This window comes from Vespa velutina, chromosome 2, assembly GCF_912470025.1.
Source record: "Vespa velutina chromosome 2, iVesVel2.1, whole genome shotgun sequence".
NCBI classification, from domain to species: domain Eukaryota; kingdom Metazoa; phylum Arthropoda; class Insecta; order Hymenoptera; family Vespidae; genus Vespa; species Vespa velutina.
Window position 1 is genome coordinate 2,676,207 of NC_062189.1, and position 11,877 is coordinate 2,688,083.

The 11,877-nt window shown below is 30.7% G+C and overlaps 1 protein-coding gene across 1 annotated transcript; it reads left to right on the forward strand.

Annotated features, from left to right (window-relative positions):
• The first annotated feature begins 466 nt into the window (after positions 1 to 466).
• Positions 467 to 10,768, forward strand: LOC124946466. Its single transcript, XM_047487190.1, has 6 exons — positions 467 to 535; positions 3,717 to 4,256; positions 6,187 to 6,460; positions 6,674 to 6,775; positions 7,988 to 8,885; positions 10,063 to 10,768. The coding sequence occupies exons 2-5, from the start codon at positions 3,717 to 3,719 to the stop codon at positions 8,860 to 8,862; spliced, it is 1,791 nt and encodes a 596-aa protein (XP_047343146.1). The 5' UTR covers positions 467 to 535; the 3' UTR covers positions 8,863 to 8,885; positions 10,063 to 10,768.
• Positions 10,769 to 11,877: the final 1,109 nt, after the last annotated feature.

Consider the following 11,877-nt stretch of genomic DNA (forward strand, 5'->3'; position numbering starts at 1 on the left):
ATTGAGACATTGCTATTAATCGACGAATAAAACGTTTTCTTTCGTAGATTAAATTAAAAGAGAAATTTCGTCGAGTCGCATCGTACGTTCTTCTCTACGGCTCGTTAACCCTTATGAAAAAGGAAAAGACTAAAAAAAAATCCAAAAGAAATGTCAAGATGATTCTTGGCGATATTTTTCAATGACCCTCGATTTATCCGCGTATATATATATATATATATATATATATATATATATATATATATATATATGTATATATGTATTGGTGCCGAAAAAAAAGAAAGAAGGAAGAAGAAGGGGATTCGAACGAAATTTGAAAATTCTTATAAAAAAAAAAAAAAAAAAAAAAAAAAGAAAAAAAAAAGAGACAGAAAACGAGAAGAAAAAGAGATCCTGACACTCTCTCGCGATTGGTTTAAAGGTGGGAGTCGGTATAAAATGAGGAAATACTCGATGGCGCCAGCCAGTGAGTTCAGTGAGAGTGCCGCGATCATTTTGCCGATCTACCGTGAAAGTCACGATCACATAGTAGAAGGTATATCTAAATCTACCTGTGTAAAAACATAGAATGATTTCGTTCTTTACATTCATGGGAAGTGTGAAGTGCCCTATACGAGTAACGAAAAAGGAATTGTCATCCGAATGATTTCTTAATCATATCTTCTTTTTCTTTTTATTAAACTAAGCAATTATTTTCTTCTATTCTCTCTCTCTCTCTCTCTCTCTCTCTCTCTCTTTCTCTCTTTCTCTTCATAGACATCAAAACTTTCTTGACATTGCTTGATAAAACATATAGACTCACTTGAATACGTGCCGTCCTGTGAAAGTTAAACAAACATACTTACCAACGAGTTTTATAGTCGACAATGGAGAAAATTTCGTTCTGTGTCAGATTACGTTTGTGATTGAAATTATTTTCTTGAAATTATCGTCGTTCCACTAATCCGATTTAATTAAACACTTTTTTCTTTTTATATTTCACGTTAATCATATATATGTAATTAAGAACACGTTTCGTTTGTTTTACATAGTTTTTTCGACGAGTTAATTGACGAAAGAAAAAAGGAAACAGAAAAAAAGAAAAGAGAAAGAGAGAAAGAGAGAGAGAGAGAGAGAGAGAGAGAGAGAGAGAGAGAGAGAGAGAAAGAGAGAATAAGAGATAATAAACGAAAATAATTCTCAAATAAAGTACGAGAGAGTTCCGATGTATCTAGGTCATACCGTCTACTCCATGGTGCAAGATCAAGGACACAATCCCCGATCACTTTCGCTTTGAGAGTAAGACCGGCCTTTGATTCCGGACTCAATATGGTGTTGCTCGGAATGGTTTCCTTCTCGAATGCTTCGAAGGAGATCGCTCTTAACACCTTTTTCTTCTTTCTTTAAAACAGTTAATACCGATAGCTTTCAATCATTTCCGCTACTATTTTCATCAATGAAAGATTTTTAATATCTTTCCTTTTTTAATTTTCAATTGCATTACAAATGTGCCTTTCACTACTCGTAAAATGTCCAAGATTATCAGGGACTGATCGTTTTACTTTCTAAAAACTTCGAGAAAGGAATATCAATTAAATATTATTTCTTTCTTGATCGATCGACTAACTTATTTCTTGAAGAATGATCGATAATTTCACAGAGAAATTTTAATTATTAAATATATAATTGTATCGTATTTTATGGGGGGGAAAAAAAAAAAAAAAAAAAGAAAAAAGAAAGAAAGAAAGTTCGTTTCATTCTTCTTATTTATTTGAAAAGATAATTCATTCATTCGTACTCGATTATATCTGAGAATTGTTTTACGAGGTCAAACGATAAAACGATCGATCCGATTTTCTCCAATTTTTTTTTTTTTTTCGCTCGATAAGACACACAACATATAAAGATCCTGCATGAAAAGATGAAATATCATAGTTCATCGTATGGCATTGGCATGGGCGTTTCATAACGCGTGCTATCCTCGCGCATCTTTGCGTGACTTTCACCGAAGAGTCGCTCCACTTGCTATGTACGCACGCAGCTACGCGACTTAACGCTTCGGCGCATCTCAAATTCGAGAAAATTGTCAGACACGAATCTTATTCTCCACTTACGATTTCGCGAAAATTACTTTTAAAATAAGAAAGCGTTCCCTTTGCCGGAAAATTAAAATAATATTTTTGTCTTGTAATGTATCTTTTACGTCCTAAATCTATTTTTAAAACTTTCTAAATCTTATTTATTACATATATATATATATTTTTTTTTCTTTTTTTTTTTTTTTTTTTTTTTTTTTTTTTTTTAATAAAATTTAAATCAATACACCGAGATAATTTCCGAGAAAGAAGATCTGATAAATTTTATATAATAGAAAAAAAAAAAGAAAAAAAAAAGATGTACGCACTTGTAAAATTACAAAAATTTCATTGTATATTAAATTTCGTAAAAACAAATTATACGTTAACATTATTTTTTAACATTATTCTATAATTAATAATTAATATATCAATAATGTTATTAATCGTGTGATAATATCATTATTATTATTTATATGGATATGATATTCTTTTTCAATGATTTCTAAAAATTGAAATAAGCATAATCAAAAAGTCGTAACAATTTAATGAATATATCTGTGTCAATTTCGAAAGCAAAACAATTTTTTGTTTATTCGTCTTAAAGTACTTTAAAATAATCGTACGAATTAAGACAGAAATTATGCAACAAGTTAATACTAATTATCCGTATATTAGTGATATAATACAATTTTATTAAATTATAGTATCAATCTAATGAGAATTAAATATACCTATTTCTCTTTAAATACGTCATGATCATTTTAATAGATAATACATAATATGTTAGTAAAGTTTATTTTGTTTTTATTCGGTATATTTTATTCATACGATATTATTCTTTACTTTTTTGACGTTTCTAAACCAATGACACGTAAAGTTGTCTTATAAAGCCAATTACTTTATATTCTAATCATTTCTTTTTCATTTCTCCTTAGTGAATTTTTATTATCATCGTATTAACGCTCTACAATGTTTGCTTACTGTTGTTACGTTGACCTTTTTTTTTTTTTTTTTTTTTTTATAATACTATGTTTTATCTATAAATGATAGACTTGCATCGTATATTTATTGCTCATTTGAATTATAGTATTCGAAAACATTAGAATGACATACTAAGAGTAAGAATAATTGTATAACAGTAATTAGAATAATCATTCAATTGTCGATAAAAAGTTTCGTTTAGAGTGAAATTTTTAAAAATAAATTATTTATCAATATATAAAAATCATCGACAATTTGTTTTTAAACTTTCATAATTAATTTGATCTTCGGAGACGGATAATTTTCTTTAAATCGACGTTTTTTTTTAAAATTTCTAATAAAATTGTTTTGTTGATTAAATAAAGTAAAATACTATTATTATATTTGGCTATCGATCTTATAAAAACAAATTGATGTCTGTTAAAAATATAAATGCTGCAAAAAAAATATATATAAAAAGAAAAAAAGAAAATAATAGGAAGAAGAAAATAAAATAGGAACAAAATAAAATGGGATAAAGTTCGTGATGATATATATTTAACTTATATAAGATATAATTTACGAATAAGATAAAAACAAATTGGAATGTTATCTAAACGATAATAAACAATAAACTTTTTCAATCTAAAATAAATCATTAAAATAAGAAAGTGTTTAGATATCGTCGAAATATTTCAGATGTTGCTGTTAATCTTGTTAACATCCTGCTCGATAGTTCCAATTCTATCTGAAAATACGTTGAATCAGAATGATCTTAAGGAACGAGCATCGGCACAATTGCAACGTTTAGCGCCATATCGAAGATCAATCGATCGAGGTGGATCGGATCCTCCGAGTTTGGAGGAGTCGATCGATCGAAAGAAAATTATCGAGGAATTGAAAAAACAGGAAGAACAGAGGATAGCCATGCAAATTCTTGAGATGATTGAGAAATCTGAAGAATTTCAAAAAGCTATGGGAAGTATGAAGAGGATCGATGATAATAAATTAACGATCGATCTAGAAACGGATCCAAAGTATACTGAATTCCTACAAGAACAGGATAGAACCAAACGATCGGGTTCAGGTAGTTTTATTACCGGATCCAGTAGCATCATTTCGGGAATAGCTAGTGGAATAATTGGTGGCCTCACTAGTGCATCAGGAGCAGCTTCGAGAGGTTCTTCAGGAAGTAGTGGTCAACCTGCTCATGTTGTTTACGGACCACCTGTTCAACCGGTAATATTCCACAAAAATATTTCATATACTATATATTAAGTATTAATATAATATTGTATATATTATAAAGTTCTATAATATATGTATATAATATATAATATATGTTATATATTATATTTCTCTCTCTCTCTCTCTCTCTCTCTCTCTCTCTCTCTCTCTCTCGTATAATTAATGCTGTAGCTTTCATATTATATAATTGTTTGGTAGATACAGCAAAATTTAAGTTATAGAGGATTAATATATTATTACTATTATATTACTGTGATATTAATTATATATTATTTAATATTAATATACTCTATATTACTTTTACATATATAGTATATTTTATATATAATATATAAAATATATATATATATATATATTATTTGATATACATATATTATTGTTCATGGCTGTCGATTGAATCAATGATCGAGATTATGTAACGATTACTTTTACAATTTTTATGAAAATATCTCAATGTTTTTCATATTGCATCATTCGAAGTCAACGTCCCGTGAAAAGTGAGTTTTAAGCATAATGTTACGGAGAAAGGTGATCATAATAATGATAATATAATATGTAACAAACGTTAAAATATCGAACGTTAATATCTTAAATGATCGATTAGTTTTGATAATGAAATTTTTCGATGATTGATCTAAAAACGAAAAAACGGAGAAATTATATACGAACGTTTTTGATCAAAGATCTAAATCGAGGAAAAGTGATTTAGGTCATTGAGATTCTCGATTAAGGAGGGAAATTCAATGATCTTTTCATCGTTTTTGCGATCGAAGTCAATGTGTTTTATCTTTCTTTAGACGACTTTAAAAATAATTTAGAACGAGGATTAATCTCGATCATAAAAAGATTACGGACGGAAATGAATAAAGGAAAGAAAAACAAAAACAAAAAAAAAACACACACACACACACACACAAAAGAAAAAAGAAGAAGCTTAATTCTATGAAAAAGAAAAAAAAAGCAAATAAACAAATATTAAACAGCGCGATTCTACTTCCTCATAATACAAATAAATCATTACGACGTAGAGCATATGTTTTCATCCGATCGGAAACAAGATTAAATATTATACTAAATAACGTTTAATGATTTTCTAAACATGATTATGAGACTTCAGAAGTAGTTCAGTGGGACGGATTTCAAACTTAGGAAGAAAGTATAATACGTATGAAGTTTCGTAAAACATTTATCAAAGATGAAACGTTCGATTTGGAAAAGGACAAGCACGAAAGAGAAAGAAAAAAAAAAGAAGAAGAAGAAGAAGAAGAAGAAGAAGAAGGAAAAAAAACCCACGCAAATAAACAAGAAAAATAAAATTACAACCTTGTATCATGTTCGAAGGAAATCAATCGTTCGAAAATGAGGTCAATGACACCGTCGCTTGCTTCCTTCTTTTTTCTTTTTTTTTTTATTTATTTCTCTTTTTTTCTCCTTCTTTCTCGATTCCCGTGAAGTATTATAAAGTAAATGACCTATTTATTTGATGTTTATGCGACCCACAGCTTTTGCACATCTTAATGAACAGTGTGATTAGACATATAAGTGACATGCCTACTTTCGTTCTTGCATTACAAACGATAAATCAATAAATCGAACGTTAAGAAAGTTATTTCCTTTTTATTCCTCACGTTGATCTGCTTTCACTCAATATATATATATATATATATATATATATATATATATATATATATATATATATATGTATATATCAAGAAAAAGAAAAAAGAAAAAAAAATGGAAGAAGGAAAAAAAAAGAAAGAAAGATAGAAAAAAAAAGAAAGAAAATTGAAGATCATAATTCTCCTTCTTTTTTTCCCCCTTCTTTTTCTTTATTTTCTTTTTCTTTTTTTTTTATTTCTTTGTTTTTTTTTTTTTTTGTTTTTCTTTTTCATTCTCGAAATTATTCTTGGATATATTTCAGTACGGCGAAAAGACGTTCGACGTGTGGGATTTCAAGAAAGCAATATTGAATACCGTCATTCAAGCATTGAAAGCCATAAGTGGCGGTGTATTGGCATTAAAAGGTCAATTGATCAAAGGTGGTGGCTTTTTGGTTTCTACGAAGGGCAAAATTATTAGTACGACTGGCGACGCCATTAGTTCGCTCGGTCGGCATATCGCAGCAAGTGCCGTAATACAACCACCAAAACCACATTATGGTCAACCGAGTTATGGTTATGATCATCGACCGATCGGTAAGCAAAAAAAAAAAAAAATTGTTTCGATTAAGGGACTGGGGAGGGGATGAGGGGGGGGGCATGGTAGGGGCCCGATAAAGAAAAAGAGTGTGATCAATGAATTTGACGAATTCTCCATGTACCTACCTCTTCGCTAATTCTTTCAAACGAACTAAAATAAGACATTGACAGATCAAAATATTTTATATTTCTAAATTGTTTAAAAATCAGAACACGACAACATCTATGACGGACCGCCACCCAACATCGAGGATTATCCTGGACCTGCTAATAATTACGACGAACATTCGAGTTATCCATCGGCATCGGACGGTAGGTCATTCAACTGTCAATAACGAAACAAAACTGTTCCCAAATATTTTCCAACATACATACGTACTTACCAATTTACATGAAACCAATCATATAGGATATTAAAAACGAACAAATTATACAATACTTGCAAAATATGTTTTATATTAGTTCAGATTAAAAGACTTTCTTAATCATGGCGCGATTTTCGATATGAAATTATCGTTCAATGAGTGATATAAAAAACGATTTCTTCTAAATACTCTATGTATATTGATATATATATATATATATTATGCCCTCTTGTCTCTACTTGTATCATAATATACAATATATAATATTATATATATTATATGTTTAAGTATATATAATATATATAAATATATTATATGTATTTTATGATAAAAATGCTTCAATTAATGAAACGTTTAATATATAATATCTAACGAGTAACTCTATTTTAAAAAGTCAATTTATCTTATATCTACAATACTAATTTATATCTACAATACGAATATCATTCACGCTAAAAGATTCATTATATTCAAGAAGGAGATGTAAGATTACGCGAGGAAAATAATTATCGGGGTAATTAAAGTCATATTAAAATCCCGTTTAATAAGAAATCTCACTGTTCTTGATTATCCTATACGTGGAAAGGAGGAAGAAGATAGAAACGTCATCTCATCGTAATGAAAATCGTTTGTCTTTCTTGAAATATTGCGGTTTAACTTTCTATATCCCTTCTCTACTCCCTGTTCGTTCCTTCTTTCTCTTCATTTTAACATACGAATATATTAAGCTACGTTCTTTTAGATCAATAATCAATTTGACCCATCCTCTTCGTTTTACATAAATTTTAAACTTTCAACAAGATATCGCTTTCTTCGAAATTCAATATTTTATTTTCCTCTTATTATTCTTATCCAACTTCTGTACAAATCCCAAACCTATTCGTAATCGCATATTCAAATGGAATAAAAAAGATCATAGTAATTTCGAGCGATAAAACATGAGACTTTATTTTATCAATATGGTCAACAACAAATAACGCACATAACAGAAAGAGAGAGAGAGAGAGAGAGAGAGAGAGAGAGAGAGAGAGAGAGAGGGAGACACACATAGACACACAGCTAACGTTGAACTATTACAATAACAACAATAATAACAACAACACAAACAGAATTGATTAGTAACGTTTTAAGACTGGACTGACAGACGTCACGTTTACAGACGAAGATCGCTCAGGACTGCTGTTCATGAAACCGACGAAGACGGAACAAAACGATCAGAATGACAAGGATCAACATCTATCAACTCATCTACCGGAGTTGGATCAACATCATCCTAATCTCCAGGATCTGGAGAATAGTTTCGGTGGGCCACAAAAGGGGGGATCTAACGAACAAAACTTACAAAATCCTGAATATTTCTCGAACGATAACAAGGATGCCTTACAAAGTTATAATATAAATTCAGCCAGCGTATATTCAGGACAATCTCAAGATACATTTAACTCGGGACAAGTGATTTATAATAAAGATCAGATTTATCAGTTGGATAAGGAAAAATTGTCTCAGGCTTATCAAAACTCATTGGATCCTTTGAAAATGGAACCAAATTTTTTACCAAACTTGGCTACTCAACAGTTCTCCATTCAACAGAGTTTAGAATATCCAGCGATTCATCTTCAACAGATTCGATATTCTTTACCAGAAAAAGATTCCATTACCATACCATTGGCTAATTATAATGATCTCTCATCGTTGCAAACGAGTTTACCATTAACCTCGCCACAATTTGATACGTTAAAGATATCGATGTTGGAAAATCAGAAAGGACAGGAATTACCAAAGATACAACCGCAAGATTTCAACGCTTTACCAACGTTTTCAAGTGTCCACATCGATATTGCCACTCAAGAACCTTTAACGTTACCCATATTAAATCCCATTAACGCGCATTACTGGCCAAGCCGAGGTATGTTAGAACCTACAATCAGTATACCAAGTAAGAATCTCATTTGGAGGAGAAGTAACATGCAAAGGAAGAAGTTAGCAGTAAGATCACCGGCGAGTTTTCGTGATAGAAGACCATTTCGAGTTTAAAGACTAATCAGGACGAGACGCAGGTAACGTTACGTGAAAATTCGGTTGACTGTCTCGATTCTGACTCTTACGGAGATTCGGAATATCCTGTATTTTAATTTTTAATTTTTAATTTTCCTTTTTTCCTCCTTCCTCATCTTTTTTTGCTAACATGCACTTTCTTCCTCTCTGACAAAAATATCGAAATTCTTCTTCGTTCTTTTTTTTTCATTTATACGTTCGCGTGATCTACGATGTGTAAATATAGACGGAAAAAAAAAAGAAAGAAAGAAAGAAAAAGAATTCGTTCTTCCTTATTTTTTTTTATTGTTTTTTTTTTCCGTTTTTTGTTTGTTTTTTTTTTTTGTTTTTTTTTTTCATTTCAAACGTATTCTATAGAAATATCAACGAAAGGAAGTTCGTGAAGTTTTTCAAAACCAATCATAGACAAGTTCGAAAGCACATAGAAGCAACGTGACCGTTCCGGGCGGAAAGTCTGGAAAGTCGAGTTTACTTTCGTTTTTTGCTACAAGAAGAAAGAGGTGCCGTTGATCGAGTAAGAGTCGACGAACCACTAACGAAGCGAAAGTGTTCACGGGTCTTTGGGTCTTCTTGGTGTAGAAGGGCGAAGTGAGGATAAGAGAAAAGGGGGGAGCTTTCTCATAGTATCGATATTCATATGGATATGTACTTTCCAAGACAACGACTTCCGTCATGCTGACAAAAGCGTGAAATATTTAAAACAAAACTACTTACTGTAATCATTATTATTATATCGTATGTGATTGGAAACTCGTACTGCGACATAGTTACTTTGACAAAAATTCTCTATTTAATATCTTAACGATCTAGACTTTTGAAATTTACGATTTGACAAAAACAAAACGAAACAAAAAAAAAAAAAAAAGAAAAACTAGAGAAAAAGGAAAGGAAAAGAAAAAAAAAAAAAGAATTAAAATGTCGACTTATCTAATAAGACAGGTGAAAATCCTTAACTCCTTCCTGGACTAGAACGAACTCGTGACATAATTAATCTCCGTTTGATCTGGACTTTGACAAGGAAAAAATAAAAAAAAAAAAAAAAAATAATGTTCAAATGTATCAGCTTAATTATTAAGTCATATATATAAAAATCATTACACGTTTCCTGAACGAGAACGAACCCGTTTTATATAATCAAATATTAAATGTTATTAATATTAGACATTATCTGTGTTTCAGTGGTCTATTCGTATTCATTCTATCCGTATCCATACAGAGGTTGGTACAAATCATCGAAGCCTTATGGATTTTAGAAACTTCGAGATGAAAGATTACGAAGTCTCGTATGAAAAATGGTGCCCTGATAAATGAAGAAATGTACGCGAACGTGCCAAACTTCAATCAACGCTATCCCAGTGTTATTTATTTTCAATTTAACAGAAGGAAATAAGAAAGGAACAAAAAATTATACGCGTATCCAGAGAAGAAACTCTTTTTACATGAGATATTTAACATTGTGATATATGTTAATGATCGACAGGATAAAACTGTCATTGACAGTTTAAAGCACGAGCACGTGCTTTTTAAATGACCGTCGTATTTCGAACTCGCGAGTGGAGCCATCTGTGAACGAAATCCTCAATTCTTTCGTTCGTTCACCGAGCACGGATTTCATTCTCGATCGATACTTGGAACATTTTTTCAATTATTTATACTTTCAAGTGATACTTACCTACCTATTATGCGCATTTAACGAAAACAAAAAAAAAAAAAAAAGAAAAACAAAAAAAAAAAAAGAAAAAGAAAAGAAAAATCAAAAGAATCGAGTACGTTGATTAAGTCGTATGGAGAAACCGCTTTGTTTTTTTTTTTCTAGTTATAAATTATAGAAACCACATATTTGTTTTTTTTATTTTTTTATGTTTTTTTTTTTTTTTTATTTTTTCTACCTAACAGTACTAGAATAATTTGTAAAATAAAGTTGCACGAGTGAAACTGTAAAAACTCTTGTTAAGGAAACTTACTCGAACATAATTAAACTTGAAGATAAATTAAGCGAATATAAGTAATATGGAAAATCGATAAAGAAAAAAAAAAGAAAAATTATATTAATTGTATATATATATATATATATATATATACATATATATATACATATATATCAAAGATATAACGAGTAAGTAGTTAAATGGAAAATCTCAGGTAAGATGGATGGGTGTCGGTCATGCACGAGTAAACGCGGGATCGGTCATCGATTATCCAGCATCCTTCTAAGAGTAAAAGAGAGAGCCAGAAGTTTCTGAGTTCAATGGACGACATTCACGAAATAAATCGTACGGATCAATGTCCTCCGTCGATCTCCTTTCTGTCCCTCGGGGTCGAGAAACCTGCAAATAAAATATAAACCGCAAATCCGTTTATGGATTCGTCTTTGAAATAGAGAAAAAAAAAAAAAAAAAAAAGAAAAGAAAGAATACAAAATTACAAATCAGTTATGTCAGAAAGATTCCCATCTGTAATTCTTTTGTAATAAGATCTTTTGATTCTATGAAAAAAAAAGAGAGAGAGAGAGAGAGAGAGAGAGAGAGGAGAAAGAGAGAGAGCAAGAAAAAAAGAAAAGAAAAGAAAAGAGAAAAGAAAATTAAATTATTCTTATAAATCATACATGGGATTTCTAGATCGCGTGCAAGCACCGAAGAAAATCGTTAGCGTGCTTCGTTGAATGGAACGTCGATGATCGCTTTTCGCGATACGCGAAGATTGTTAACAAAAATGGCGACGATATAGGATAATTTCAAGTTACGGGCCTCATATGTGCAATGTCGTAGAATACGGTAGTAGGTCACTGGATCGTGCACGCAGCTCTTTCGCGATTACTTCTTGGCCTTTTGCTATTAATATAGTTGTAATAGTAGTAGTAGTAGTAGTAGTAGTAGTAATAGTAGTAGTAGTAGTGTAATAGGGAATCCGGTGAATCGAATATATGGAGAGAAACGAAAGACGACCGGTCGATTGATCGATACAAATCGGATCAGAGGACGATGCACTTACTGC

Coding starts and splice junctions, on each gene's coding strand:
- LOC124946466 (XM_047487190.1), top strand. CDS start 3,717: ATGTTGCTGTTAATCTTGTTAACATCCTGCTCGATAGTTCCAATTCTA. Junction 4,257..6,186: donor ACGGACCACCTGTTCAACCG/GTAATATTCCAC, acceptor GATATATTTCAG/TACGGCGAAAAGACGTTCGA. Junction 6,776..7,987: donor TTATCCATCGGCATCGGACG/GTAGGTCATTCA, acceptor TCACGTTTACAG/ACGAAGATCGCTCAGGACTG.